Consider the following 14,455-nt stretch of genomic DNA (forward strand, 5'->3'; position numbering starts at 1 on the left):
CCCTCCACGCCATTGCTGAGTCCAGTTTCAAATCAGGTCTTTGTCACAGAAAGCTAATGATCACACAGCCAGGGGCTGCGATTAGGAAATACAATGATCATACGTATTGAGACCAAGGAGCTGGGGGGGCATGCAAGAGGGGAGACATGAGTGTTAAGTAAAAGACTAGAAAGCATTCTTATTACAGGAGGGAAAACAAATCCATGTTTCACACTCACAGCCCTCCTTTAGCCATGGAGCCCATGCCATCAACGCAGCCATGTGCGGGCCAGTAGGTAGAGAAACTCCTTCTCCCAGCAATCCAGTGGGCGGGGGAGAAGGCAGCCTAGCTTACTGCACCCTTGTGTTAAAATCTCCATGACTGCCAGCACTATTCTTCACCTTGTCACTTCCCATTATCCTAAACCAACAGGCCTGTATTCACAGCTACTCAAGTTAGAAACCGGTGACGTTGGTTTTTAAGGGGCTGGGGGAAGGAGCAGCAGCAAGGGGGGCAAACATACCAGACTGCTAGATACTGTGATGCGTACATGTGTGACACACACACACACACACACACACACACACACACACACACACACACACACACACACACACACACACACACACACACACACACACACACACACACACACACACACACACACACAGAGTTCAACACTGAGTCATGCGGTTATTCTATCCAAGCTTTTTCTGAAACAAACATGGAAATTAAGGCTTCCAAATATTAGTGCATAGCATATATATGCTCAAAAAAAAATTCAGAGACAATCTAAAACTATTAAGCGTAGCCACAAGCCCTAATTTAGGAAGCGGTATCTCCACATTCATATTTTGCCTTATAGAGTGACACATCTTAAGTCGAAGGAATCACTAGGTCACAACTGGGTCCAAATGACGACGTTTACTAAATGTATACAACATGCAAGAGCTACCTATATATACGCACTGCTGCTCTGGCAGGGATCTAGTGGCTTCTGAAGATGCTGAGGGCCATTACTGGGCTCTCAGGCTATGTAACGAGCTACTCCCTAATGCCTATACTCTGTAGATAGCAGAGGTTCCTTTTTTAATATATGGAATGATGTAATATAAAGGGTTTTAGCAGTTTGAATCTGGGACTCTTCCAAATCACTCTGAAACAATGAAGACAAGTTGTGCAGGTCAACCCAACTGAGGGCTCACAAGATTTCTATGCCACCCCAACCAAAACACTCTCTCCACCTACTGTGTGCTACAGCAAAAGATTTTTCAAATGTTTTAGAATTTTGTTTTTTAAACTGAACTTTTTTTAATTCCCCCCACCTGTAAATCTCAATGCCTTAGTTACTGTTAGTCCAACTTACTATACATAACTCAGAGGAAAACAGAAAATCCTCTACAAATTACCCAGAGCAACTTTTTTTAAATACCTAAAAATAATAAGATTCAAACAGCCAATATCATGGGAGTTTCAGGTCTAAGAAAAAAAATTCTGTGCATCCCCCTGAAAATCTTTCCTTTCTAAAGGTAGAGCTCCATTTTGTCGCCCCACCTTGTCACAAAGTACCAGATACCTTGTAGTGGTCTAGGACTGAACAGTGACTATTCTGAACCTCAGTTCAGCATTACTCTTAGGAAAAAAACGTTTCTGTGGCAGGCTGATTTTTAAGAACTCCCAGTTGTAAGAAGCTGCTTAGACGTCTGGAATATTCCAAGCAGTCCTGGTGGGTAAGAGAGAGTAGGCAGAACACTGGGGAGGTGCTCAAAGGTGCAAGATATACACAAGTTATTATATGGATCCAAGCACCATGATGGTGCAGGGCTATACGTACGTACATACATAAGCATGTGTGCACACACAGAGTAAATATACTCTCCTGTAGCACCTTTTATACAAACTGTACCACAAGGCACTACAGAGGGCAAAAACAATAGCGAAGGGAGGTGTGTTAAGAAGAAATTAAGAGGTGTGAAGAAGATAGAAGGGATGTTTTCAGGTGTCATCGGAGAGAGTCCTCTAAGACTACTCCAGATGCTGCAGAGGAGAAGGCTCCTGGGCCAACAGGGCTGTGATTGTGTAAAGGGATGGCCAGGGAGACCTAAAACGTGAGCAGACGCAAGCAAGGTCTGGGAGACAACTGGAGAGTCCTCAGAAAGTTTAAAAAACAAGACACATAACCGGGAATGGAGCTTGCTGCTAAAACGAGCCAGGAACCAGTCCTCATATCTCCTGTAACAACTGCAGAGCACCCGACGACTAAGCTTTGTGGATTTATAGCTGTCTCCATATGAGAGGTCAGGAGGAAGCTTCACTCTTCACATGATACCTAAAGTGATGGAGGGTTTAGGAAGTCTCACGTCAGTATTCAATCTGAAGCTCATGACCTTTCACCATCCTTGTTCAGCATAAGCCATTTGCAATTACCAGCAACATCACAGAGCACCAAGCTGGTCTTATTATATATTAAATATAAATCCCTAGTGGGTAGCTAGAAGCGGCTTCTTTTTCAGGGAGTTTTCTCCTTACTGATCTGCCAACATCAGCATTTTTCCTCTCCTTTGCTTCTTTGGTGCTTAATATTTTCACATCCGGCATTGGCGGGGGTGCTTGGAAAGATTGCAGGAAGAAAAATTATCTGGGAAAAGGATTCCTCCTCAGCATGTTATTATAAGCTTGCTGGGAGCCAAACAATTAAGCCAATTGTTTTTTCTCTCTCTCATTTAGATATTTTGTACACACACAAACTTTCTGCTGGGCTCCTGACCCCTGTTCTCCCTCAACAACACACAAACGTCATGAAATAATCAGCCTGCCAGCTCTGTCCACCTAATCTCAAACGATGAGTGCAATAATTCTCATCTGCCACCTGTAAAACAAATCCTCATTAAAGAGAATTAAGCCAGAGCAGTGACTGGTAGCCACGTTAATTTTTATTTAACTCTTCCTAGCCACAAAGACAACTTTCTCCACTAAAACGTGCAATCTGCCATCACTGCCGACTAATAACCAAGCCGGCATGTCTATGGAGCTCTCAAATCACTGCACAGGCACTACACAAGCATCACAATAGCCATAGGAAATGGCCAGGTTCTCACTCCATTTTACAGATAGGGAAACAGACACGGAAAGGTGAAGCGATTTACCTGAGTGTCAGTGCAGAGAATGGACCCCAGAAGTCCTGCCTCCCAGTTTTCCCCACTCTAACCCCAGCTGACCATCTCATCTCTAAGACATGTCCAATACATAGAAGCACTCTTCATAGCAACTGGTCTCTTCTGGCCTAACTCACTTGACGTCATCACAACCTGGTGTTCTGGACATCACAGTACTCTCTGTACCATGGACAACCATTCCCACATGTGGTACCACTGAGTAGTGGTGTGTACACACACACCTCATTGTGGTTAAAGAGTCCCATTCACAGCTCTGGGACAGTGTGTTTCTAGTGCTTAGAGTAGGGAACTGGGATTCAGGACTCCTGGATTCGATTAGCAATACTGCCCCAATTCAGTGTATGACCTCAAAGCAGTCACTTCATCTCTCTGATCTCAACATCCATGTGGCGGAGGGTTACTCAGCCAACTGTCCGTAAGGCAGTTTGAGACCTCCACATTAAAGGAGAGACATAAAAGTCAATTACTTTGGTCATCTGCTCAGATAGGGGAAGGTATCTGATCATGCAATCCAGGGCATGGGGGGGCTTTGGGCTTTTATGTTATCCCTAGAGCTCTGACTTTCCATTTGGTGGCAACGCTCTCAGCAGGAGACTTATGAGGCTACTTTATAGAAAAAAAGCAAACCAACGCCTTGGAGAAATGCTTCTGCATCACAAACTACCACGAATCCCACCTATAAAACATGCAGCTATTACTCCGGCCCCTGGGGACCTCTCAGCATTACAGGGAGAGGGAAATTTACAAATGCGTGTAGGGGTAAGTAGGGCTCAAGGGATGGTAGCTTCAGGTCAGAGCGAGTGTTTTATAACAGGAGGCTTCACAAGAGAGGATGGGGAGGGTGGGTTAGTATTAGGGGGAGATAAACGCTTGGTTTTATTTTAAACATTAATTTGATGGGCCTGTACTGCCAAGATGCAAGCTAGCACCTGCCCTCTGTTCTGCCAAAATCAACCTTTTCCTGCTAGGTCTCTTCTGAACTACTGGGGCCTTTCCTCCCTTTTAGGTGGAGAGGAAGAGGATTTTAAACTTGAAAGATTTCACCCTGGAGGACTAGTCAGGGGGTTCAAAGCTACAGATGAGTTCTCAGCCACTAATGCAGCTCTGCATTTGCTCCCTGCTCTCAGCAGGTCTGAAATCCCCCTTAAGCAATGATTCTCTCACCCCCCGGCCCTCCCTTCTTCCAAACCAATTTGAATAGAAATGAAGTGTGGCTCCGTGGAGACAATGGTTTATTGTAAAGTTTTTGCTGCTACGCGGGGTATAAAAATCTGCCACAGCACATGTAAACATTAGCAACTGCCAGGCTCCTCTATAATGAAAAGCTATAAAGAACACCCAGGTGGGAAGCACAATACTACAGGCTAATTAAAGTAACCAATAATATTCCTCACAGGAATGTGAGAGTGTGTTCCGCTCAGTGGGAGAAGCCACTGCTAAGCCTATGAACTCAGCTTCCTGATGGAACAGAAACAAAAAAAAAAGACAGCACTGCAAAGGCTGCCATTGCTGCTGGACACCTTGCTTTGTCAAAGGCACAAGGATGGCATTTGGAGTTAAACCACAAGCCTGGAAGTCAGGCAAACTGGATGCTAGATCTAACTCTGCCATGGATTTGTGACCTTGGGCATGTCGTTTTCCCACCCTGGTACGCCGCCATCTGGAGAAGGGGATCTGTTCATTAATGAACTTAGCCTGGCATTTCTGTTTGTAAAGCACTCGATCAGACCAGGTGCAGCACTGGGCTGCTTTGGAGCTCTCCAAGATTCCGGAGCAAAAAGAGTAATCAGAAATGCTGACTTATTACTAAGCCCCAGATCTACTATTCCACCCAAAGCAAGCTGCAGCCATGAACGCTGACAAGGCATATATCCTTCCTGAAAGATGACAGTTCCCAGTGACAGGGTTAATGATGTTTGAGCAGCCTCTCACCCTGACCTGCCCTTCCACATATTCCAGCTTTAATGCACTTGCCTGATTCCCCCACCCCCAAAGGGATGTGGGGGGGAGGAACAGTGGCCTCCAACACGCTATTTTCTACATCACTGAACTTCCTGGCTCCACATTTGCAGAGCCTGGCACTTCACTCTGACTTGCTGAAGAAACAGATGCATTAAAATGTCCACAATACAAACCCCATGGGAGAAGAGGGGGTTATAGCTCAGTGGTGGAGGGAAGAGGACAAACCCACCCCCTTACACTCTTTCAAAGAGAGAGGAAGGGTTTCCAAACCCCGCTAGCACAGCCGTCGCAAATGGACAAGATTTTTTTTCACCTCCTGTCCTAAAGCATTGCGCAGTGTTATCGTGCACTGGTAAATCACGGCTGCACTTCATCCCAGAGGAGGAGAAAGTTATTCCTGTGTGATGTTTTGTGATCCAGGTGGCTGTATCGATGTAAGAGGGTATTACTGATCCCTCTCTTTTCTATCTGTTTCCCCCAACAGGACTAGATGCATCTCTTTTCCCCTTCCATTTTCATCTCATTTTTACGCAGGGAATTATTGCACTGGTGATGATGCCTGTGCTCCCACACTCTTCCTCTCCCTCCTTACATTTATATTTCCCTTCCCACCTCACTCAACATCCTGTCACCAAAAAGATCCAGTCCCTCCAGGCAAGGTGGAATTGTGCTTCGTTCGCTGTATTTCCAAACAGACATACTCAGTCAAATCCTGCACACATACACACGAGTCTTTTTGAACCTGATGGCTAAGGGGACCTAGAGCTCTGTCCAGCATTTTCAATCATTTGATGAATTAGTTTTGAGTCACTTTTCAAACTGAGCTCTGGAGCCTTTCATCCCAGGGAAGTCATTACCTTGGGGAAAAAGATCAGTTGTGAAGGCTGATTAGGTCTATCCACCTATACAACACAAGTCAAATGCCTGAAAACAATCCAGTTATAAAGCCTCCTCAACTGTCTCTCCTTCCCACTTGTAACATTTTATGAAGAGTTTATCTTGACAGACCCTGGAAGGAAGCCCTCTATCCACCAGCCTGGCCTTGGCAGTCAGGCTTCCTCAAAACCAACAAAATTACAGCCAAACAAAGAGAGGAAAGGACGGGGTAAGGAAAATGATGCTGATGAGAGTCCTCTTGGGGCGTGGTGCATGGAGTGCTGTATCAGCAACAGGAGGTAAAATAACTTAGAACTTCCACTATTCTGTGCACTGTGCTAACCTGTAGGTGCAGACAGTGTCCTAGAGGCCAATGCACCTTACCTTCTTGGAGACTGAAGAGACATTCAAACCAAATCTTTGAGCCCTTTCCTTTAATTTATCCATGTTTACCTACAAAGACACAGGAAACAGTTTAACGTTTAAGTCATTGTCACTTGAACTGTAAGATTAGGAAAACTAAAAGACCAACTGTGGTTGGGAGAGGGCAGTTCGTGAGAAGGGTCCCTAGATAGAGAGTGGCCCATTCTGATGGGTTTGTGGAAAACCTGGTGGAGCGAGCAACACTCCTGTGAGCACTCCCTCTCCGTGCTAGGTCGGCAGACTCAGCAGCGACACCTGTCAGCTAAAGAGGGGAAGAAAACAGTGCCCCAAATGAAGCAGCCAAGAGCTTTCAGAGAGCTGTATTCTGCTCCCAAGCTTCATCAACGGACATCTCCAAAGGATAATGCTACAGATGGTGAATTCTCCCACTGAAGGACCAGCTCGTTCAACAGATTCCTCTTTTTTTTTTTGTACTGTAAATCAAATGAACTTAGTACTCTTCCTTCAGCAGCCAGATACAATTAACACAATGGAAGGAAACTTACTGCCTCTCAGACAAACACACCAGCCATCTCTCCAACTCCTGCTGTTTTCAGTAACCACTGTGTTTCATTCTTACTCTTCAGGAACTACTAGGACACATCTAGTCAAGCCCCTGGTCAAGTTATTTTCCCTCGCATTGCCCAGGTCACAAGCAATAGGGTTTCCCTTGGGGGAAGTATCCCCCAGTCTAATGAGGCCCAGTTTTGGCTTTCAGTGACAAACCTTCTACAATATGTGGTGCCATGGAAGAAAATGGGGTCCCTGATGCTAACCTACTTCTCAGCAGTATTTGCAAAACATCTTCCAAAAACACTCAGCACAAGAGAAACCTGGATTAGACCCAAAACTTGCTTAAATTAGCTTTCTGTTGCATCTTGCACCAATAATTCACCACGATTGAGCAGAAAGGTACTAAGTGGGCTGCCCACTCTGCTCAGAGCTCTCAGCCCTCCATGTATTTTAATACCTTCCATTTCCAGTTGAAATCGGAGGTAGAATAGTGCACCATTTAGACATTAGAAAGGAAGGGTCATTTACTGTAGAAAAATAGCAGGCTGTACAGAATCTAGGTTCTTGGAGCAATGCGTATATCAATTCAAGCAAAAAGGGCAAAGACAGAACACCAGGCACACAGGCGGGAAGCTCGCATGCAATATTAATAAAATATTTGCCTTTATTCCTTCAGGCATTTAGTTCTAAAGCCAGCTTATCCAGGAGTGCGGTCAGCTGAGAGAGGCAGCCAAATACTGCACAGAGGAGGGGGTCCTAGCAAACTTAATGCCTGTATAACCTTGAGCAACCTCGTGCATATCCTACCTGGTTTGTTTTGGGGGTTTACTATTTACTCCTGGGGATGGAGACTTGTCTGAACAAGCTAAACACTTTTGGTATTGTGATTACAGGGCATGATCAGCTATAATTATAAGCATTCCTTACCGTAGGCTTGCTGTCTGCAGACAGACCTGAGATTGGGGAAGGGGAGGACACAGTTAGTGATCAGAAATGGCAAGAACAGTTTTAAACAGAGTTCTCTGACCCCCTTGGCAAAGACGTAGTTTAAGCAATTTCCACTGGATCATGACTGAACAGAACTAGCTGGATATCCCTCATGTTCTAGCGAGCTAAACACAAGTGAGAGCCAGGAATTGAAGTCCATTTTAATCCTGGCTCTGACACTGTCTCGCTGGGTGACCTGGGAGATAAGTCACTTCATCCCTGATTCTGTTTCCCCATCTGTAAAAATACAGGTGGGCTTCTTGTGAGGTAGCTGAGAGCTTTGACAATTAGGAGTGGTATTTTTAAAGATAGCCCAGGTCCCACTGATTGCTTATGGCAGCTGGGCACTGCACAAAAATCTGGCTGTTAGTGTCTAGCCATGTTTAGACACAAGACAGACACACTGGACTAGAGTAGCTCGGAGCCACTCTGAAAAAGGACAAAGACAATGCATTTCCATTTCCTATCCTGTGTTCTTCCAGCCCACTGATTCTGGTGATCACTAGGGAAAGGGACACCAGCAGTTGGAAGCACACAAAGTCCCATTTGGCTTTTTCTGTATAGGAAGTGTTAAATATTTGCAGACGGGTTAATTCCACAGATTAGCTCTACTTGAGTTGCTTACCTTTAGTTGAAGCTGTGGACATACCAAACCTGTAGAAAGTAAACAGAGTTTTGTCAGAGACTCAGAGCTGCAATATAAGGTAGGAAAGTGTCTGACTCGCCACGCGTAAGATGTAGCAGGAGTGTTTCCTTCAAAAATTCTTCATGAGAGCACTTGAGACAAACTGGTCTTTGGATGGGATTAGCCGGCAACCCTGGCTTCCAGTTAATGCTACTACTGTAGTGATCACTGCAGTATTTACTTTGCAAAATGGAAATCTCTGCTGGGCTAGCATCAGCACCATTGTTCCATACAAGCAGCCGCAAAGCCCCTCAATAACCACCTACTCTACATCACGGGGAGTAGGCAGCATCAGTTTCCTGGTATTTTAGGATCAAGGTAAGGGACACAGATTACATACCCAAAGCATGCTGTGCCAGTGCTAGCAAATCAGAATAGTCCAGGTGCTGAATACAAACACTCACCTCATATTTTGAGCAGCATCTCCCCTGCCTTAGCCACCTGACACACTCAGGGGGGCAGGCGGGCAATGTTACCTAGCAGTGAATGCCCAGGCTTCTGCTCTAGGACTCCCACCTTGCATTCTGAGCTCTGTCAACAATGATCCTGGCCAAGCCCCTTCCCAAGACTCAGTTTCCCCAGCTGTAAATGGTGATAAGAACCACTTCACTCTCGGGGGGGGGGGGGGGAGGGGGGAGAGGCAGCAGTGTAGGGGCTGTGAGGTTTCAATCGTTAACACTTGACAAGTGTTCTGATGTGCTAGGACAAGAGATGCTTAGGCAAGCAACAATGACTACAAAGTGGGCAAAGCCTTCCAGAAACTCAGGAAGCAGCTTTCCGAAAGCTAATCCAGGTAGGAAGCAGCCTTCACCTCCTCCTTACACGCACCTCAAAAATCCAGACACTTTCAATCCCCAATGCTGCCCCAGATCCCCCACACGGAGCTGTGGTGAGGATCCACATCAGTATGGCCTGTCAATGAGACGAGTCCAGCAGTTTCCCACCAAATCGAAAAAGGGTGACACCGTTCCAAGGAGAGACTTACCGAGCTGCTCGCGCCGCCTTCTTACTCTCCAAGCTCACGGGGACGTTGAATCTCTCAGCCCGTTTCTGCATTCGCTGAAACAGGGAGAAGAAAAAGGGCGAGCCTTAGTCCAGCCACACTGGCAGCCACTCGGGGCACATCCCAAGAAAGCATTACCAAAGAGCTAGGAGGCCAAGAGCCCACTCATAATTTGTGGCCTGGTATTTAAAGACAGAGAGCAGAGTTCCTGGGCTCCATCCCCAGTTCTGCCAGAAACTCACCATGACTGAGCAAGTTTCTTCACCTCTTTATGCCTCAGTTCCTCCCGCCCCCGCTTAAAACAGAGCTATTTCCCATCCTCACTGTGAGGACGGGAGAGCCTTGGAGAGAAGGCACCACAGAAGGGAAAACCATACAAAAGGTGTGTAAAATTGTCACAAAAGCATCTGAGGTCTGCCTTAATAGATCATTAGAGCAGAGACCTGCAGCTGATCAGCTTTGCCCTCATCCCACAGCCAGTGGGAGAGAGTTGCTATTTGCATGCTCTGTATCATGGCCATCCCTTAAACTTTGAGATACAGGCCTAGCAATGTAGCTCTCCTTTATTTCTATGGCAGTGATGAACAGCATAATAAAAATCTATCTAATTCTAGAGCAAGCTTTTCTCTGGTGAAGTCCTGGGCACCTGCAGCTCCCCAACTTTAAATATGAGCAGAGGGGACTTATTAACCATCTGTATGGAAAGGGAATTGACAGATTAGCACACTGACCCAGAGGCAAAAGGATGGACTTTTTTCTTTTTCAAATTAGTACAAAACAAATCTGCTGCTGGGCAGAAGACTGGCATGCCAAGCCGGTGAGACAGAGCCTTGCACATCTCATCTGGGGAGAACCTTGTGCCAAAAGGCAAGGAAGCATCAGCCCTCGCACTGACTGCAAAGGGAGCAACTGTGACTTGCCCTCCAGCGGCAGGAAGAAACCAGAACATTATCCAGCCTCAGCTGATTTGCAAAAAAGGCAAACAATTTTTTTTTAAAAGTGAAACAAGAAGGAGAAATATGCTTGAAAAGAAAGATTATTAAAAAAAAGGAATTTGTTCCTTAAATCTTAGAACAAGTCTTTCTGAGGGTGACCAGCACAATTCACACAGCTGGCTCAGCCTTTCAAGTGGAGTTTATCACTTAGCAGTGAAAATACAATTAATGCTGAAATTCACTACAGGAAGGACCCAGTCTGCCATCCTTTCCCCAAAGACAAAGCTCCCACAGACCAAGATGCAGTCTGCCTTGGAAAGGAGAAAAGGATGGAAGTGTTGAAAGCACAGGGATGCGTGTGTGGTCACACACATAAAGGGTTATAAATAAATATGTAAGTATTTTTATACTTAAAAGGAGGAAAGAAATTTGATCAGCCATTCAGTGCCTTATTATTTATACAAGACCATAAATTTGATTTGGTGCTTTACAGCTAAGAGCAACTGGGAATTTTTTAGTTACTCGGACTAAAAATAGCTGCAGTAACCGTTCCCTTGACTATTGTCAAGCTATGTGAAGAGAGACTGAAAAGACGGGGACTGTTTACCTTCACGAAGAGAGCAATTTGGGAGGGATGCAGTAAGAGGTATACAAAATCATGGTCTCGAGAAGTTAGACCAAGCTCTGCAACTCACCCTCTCCCATAGCACAAGAACAAGAGTATGTTTAACGAAACAAAGGGAACATGTTTAAAATTGATAACAAGAAATATTTGTTCATGCATTAGCTTGCTGAACTCATGGCCCCCAGGTAGAATTCAGGCCAAAAGCTTAGCGAGATTCAAAAGGATTGGACATTTATATGAACAACAAGAATATCCAGAGTTGTTACAGCAAACAATATAACCACAGACAAGAGCTTTGGAAGGTCTATACACCCTCCTGCTTCTGGGCACATGCCAGCCTGAGTATTACGGGCTAGGAGGGGGCAGTTTATCTGCACCCCCCACTGAAAAGGCTAGTATTGGACACTGCTTGGGGGTAGGATATTGGACTAGATGGAACACTGGTCTGATCCAGGCAATTCTTATGTTCTTAACTACTTACTAACCCTTTGTTACACTAAGCTCCTTATGGTATTAAAACAGAATTTTAAAGAATGTGATTTACTTATGCTCCTTTTTTACACTTGCATTTCATTCCGCTTGAACCGACGAGGTGAAATGACTTGCCCTAGGTCACATGGCAAGTCAGTGGCTGAGCTGGGACTAGAACCCAGGAGTCCTGGAAACATCAGTGGGATGCCATTCTACACACATCTACTCCAGTAGGTGTCTACATACCTTGATTAAAAAGGTACATGAAACTAATTTACATGACATAAATGTGTTTTCTTTCTGAATGGGTCTTGGCAGAGTTTGGAACTGAAAACAAGGCTGTAGGTATGATGTCAGCAAATGCCTTTAATGAGCTGTTTAAGCAGCTAATGACAAAGGCATCCCACAAAGCGTGGAAGACACTCCTTCGTGATTTGTTCTGGCTCCACCTCAGATCAATTTTTATGTATTTCTCCTCATTGCTCCCCCAGGCGAAGTCATAATCCTCCCTTTGCGACATCACCCCCTGGTTGCTGTGGTGCTGTTCATGTCACAAACCGAAGATTATAATTTCAAGGTGGTGGCTGAACAGCGAGGAGACACAAATCGTGTTTTCATACCAACTCCTGAGTTATGGAGAACAAGAGAAAAAAAATCAAGACAGAAAAAAGCATCAGAGGAAGCAGAATGGGTTTTGGAGACTGAACAATTCTGCAGTTTCCACAGGGGACTGCATCAGTCGCTTCTGGTGTGTGTATTTTAAATAAGACAAGTAAGCATAAAAGAAGAGAGAGGATCATAAAAGGTAAAGATGAGAATCTGTGAACTCATCAGTTAATCCGAAACAGGATTATTCCCTACAGCGTATTCTCAGCAGGGCTCTATCCTCTCCAGTTTGACAGGTCTCGAGGAATCCAGGATATCAGCCTAACAGAACTGGTAACGGCAGTCCAGTGATAGGGCTTTAGAGACATCAGGAACAAAGATGCAGCTTACATAGCTCATGTGATAATGGAGGTAGGTCTGTCTTTGAGTTCCTCTCTAGCAATCCCTTCAGCCAACTCACATCAGAGGATGCCATGGACTCAGTTCATCCACTGACTGCACTACAGTTACAAGCTAGGGATGCATTTAGCTCCATGTCCAGCTTGCTGCTGCCAGGCAGGTGGCACTGATGCATGGCCTGTGATGATTTCTGGCAAGAAGGAATAAAGTGGCAGAAATGAGACAAGAAGAAAGGAAAGTGACATACACTGACAGACAATTGACAGGAAGAGACCTTAAAATCTGGTGTCAAACTGAAATGCACCAAGAGCTCGGCATCTCTTGAAGACAAGCTGCAGCCTAAAGAAACTCAGAATCACAATATAAAGTCCTGAAAAATCTAACAGGGTTTACAATGGAAACACTGATAAGAAACTGAAGGGACGGATCCCCAAATGTGAAAAAACACACACAGGTTAAACGGATACCCCTAAAAGGAGGAAAGGGATGGGGTGGCGATAGGAACCTTACCTCCATCTGTGGTATTTCTGATGTTATTTTCACCACTTTCTTTTCTGCACCCCTAGAAGATTGGGGGGGAAAAGAGAGATGGATCAGAGCCAGGAATCTACACTCAATCTAATTTCCAACCAGAGAATTCCTGTTAGTTTAAAATAATATGTCCCAGTAGCAGATATACTGGGTTGCCTCCCTCCACCTCTGTAAGCATAACCAACATTTTTCAACCATCACTGGGTTCATGGTCTACAGAACAAAAGCACCCTCAGCCAACATCCTTAGGACACCAGTGCCTCTCCAGTTCCTTGCAAGACAAACCTCTGTAAGCATGGTGCCTAGGCGCCAAAGAGAACACGAGGTATGGAAGTACAATCCTTACCCACGGTCAGGGGTAAGGCAGAGAGGGAAGTACTCTCTTGGCGAGGCCACAGCCTTGACAGTCAGGACCAATGGGTCCTACCTAGAGTGTGACTAGTGGGGTGGGCTAGGGCTCTGGCAGTCAGGACTCCTAGACTCCATTAGGGGCTCTGACAGGAAGCGTGGCCTAGTTGCCAGAGAAGATCCATGGGGTCAAGAACTCTTGGGTTCTACTCCCAGCTCTGTCACCAATGCACCCTCGAGAGGGAAGAAGTCTCTCCAGCGCTGAGGAAACTGTTGATGCTCCCCAAGTCACAGCGGAGTGGTGAGGATTAACCAGTGTGCACACAGCACTCTGAGAAGCTTGGTTGAAAGGTGATACAGAAATGCAAAGTATCACTAGTCTTCCACACACTCAAGAATAACCTCTCTTATTTCCCAGAGGCTCTCAACAGTAATGTTCAGCTCCCATCAGAAGCCCAAAGTCTGGACCGTGTGCCCTGTAGAGCTTTATTCCTTTCCAGCTATTCGTTTACAAAGGATTGCTCTGTTCTAGTTCACGGCACAGCCACAGGTTACTTTCACCAGGTCAGCACCAGCTTCCTCAGCTCTGGCGATAGTTCAAATGCACGCTTCTTTAACAATGCACAGTTGGCTACAGTGAAGCCCAGCAACGAGACTAAACACAAACATAATGGTGTGGGCGTGCTCCAAAGTTTATGCTCTGAAAATAGGGCTGAGGTTTGAGGGAGAAAACAAAGGGGGAAAAGACAAAGTTCGGAAGTTCCCAGGGTAAAAGAAACAGCATCCTCCTCCCCCAAACAACTCCCATAAACCAGTGGGTCATAACCAGCCTCATTAAGGTCTCCCATTTAGAGAAATGTGCTGCCTTTGTTCCAGATTCCTGGACAGTTTTCCCATTTTATGCCCCGAAAGGTAGTAATGGTTTAATTACACTT

At 45.4% G+C, this 14,455-nt stretch overlaps 1 protein-coding gene across 4 annotated transcripts in view; it reads right to left on the reverse strand.

Annotated features, from left to right (window-relative positions):
• Positions 1-14,455, reverse strand: part of LOC120391112 (SAP domain containing ribonucleoprotein) — a 56,589-nt gene that overhangs the window by 29,999 nt on the left and 12,135 nt on the right. For 2 of the 4 annotated variants that reach the window (XM_039514459.1, XM_039514460.1), the window contains exons 5-9: positions 13,152-13,203; positions 9,588-9,661; positions 8,543-8,571; positions 7,858-7,883; positions 6,379-6,447 (exon numbers count right to left, since the gene is read on the reverse strand). In XM_039514459.1, coding sequence (XP_039370393.1) covers positions 6,379-6,447; positions 7,858-7,883; positions 8,543-8,571; positions 9,588-9,661; positions 13,152-13,203 — 250 coding nt within the window. The remainder of the gene's footprint in view (positions 1-6,378; positions 6,448-7,857; positions 7,884-8,542; positions 8,572-9,587; positions 9,662-13,151; positions 13,204-14,455) is intronic. The other 2 variants (XM_039514461.1, XM_039514462.1) reach the window with 1 other exon arrangement.

This window comes from Mauremys reevesii, linkage group 25 (assembly GCF_016161935.1).
Source record: "Mauremys reevesii isolate NIE-2019 linkage group 25, ASM1616193v1, whole genome shotgun sequence".
Classification (NCBI taxonomy): domain Eukaryota; kingdom Metazoa; phylum Chordata; order Testudines; family Geoemydidae; genus Mauremys; species Mauremys reevesii.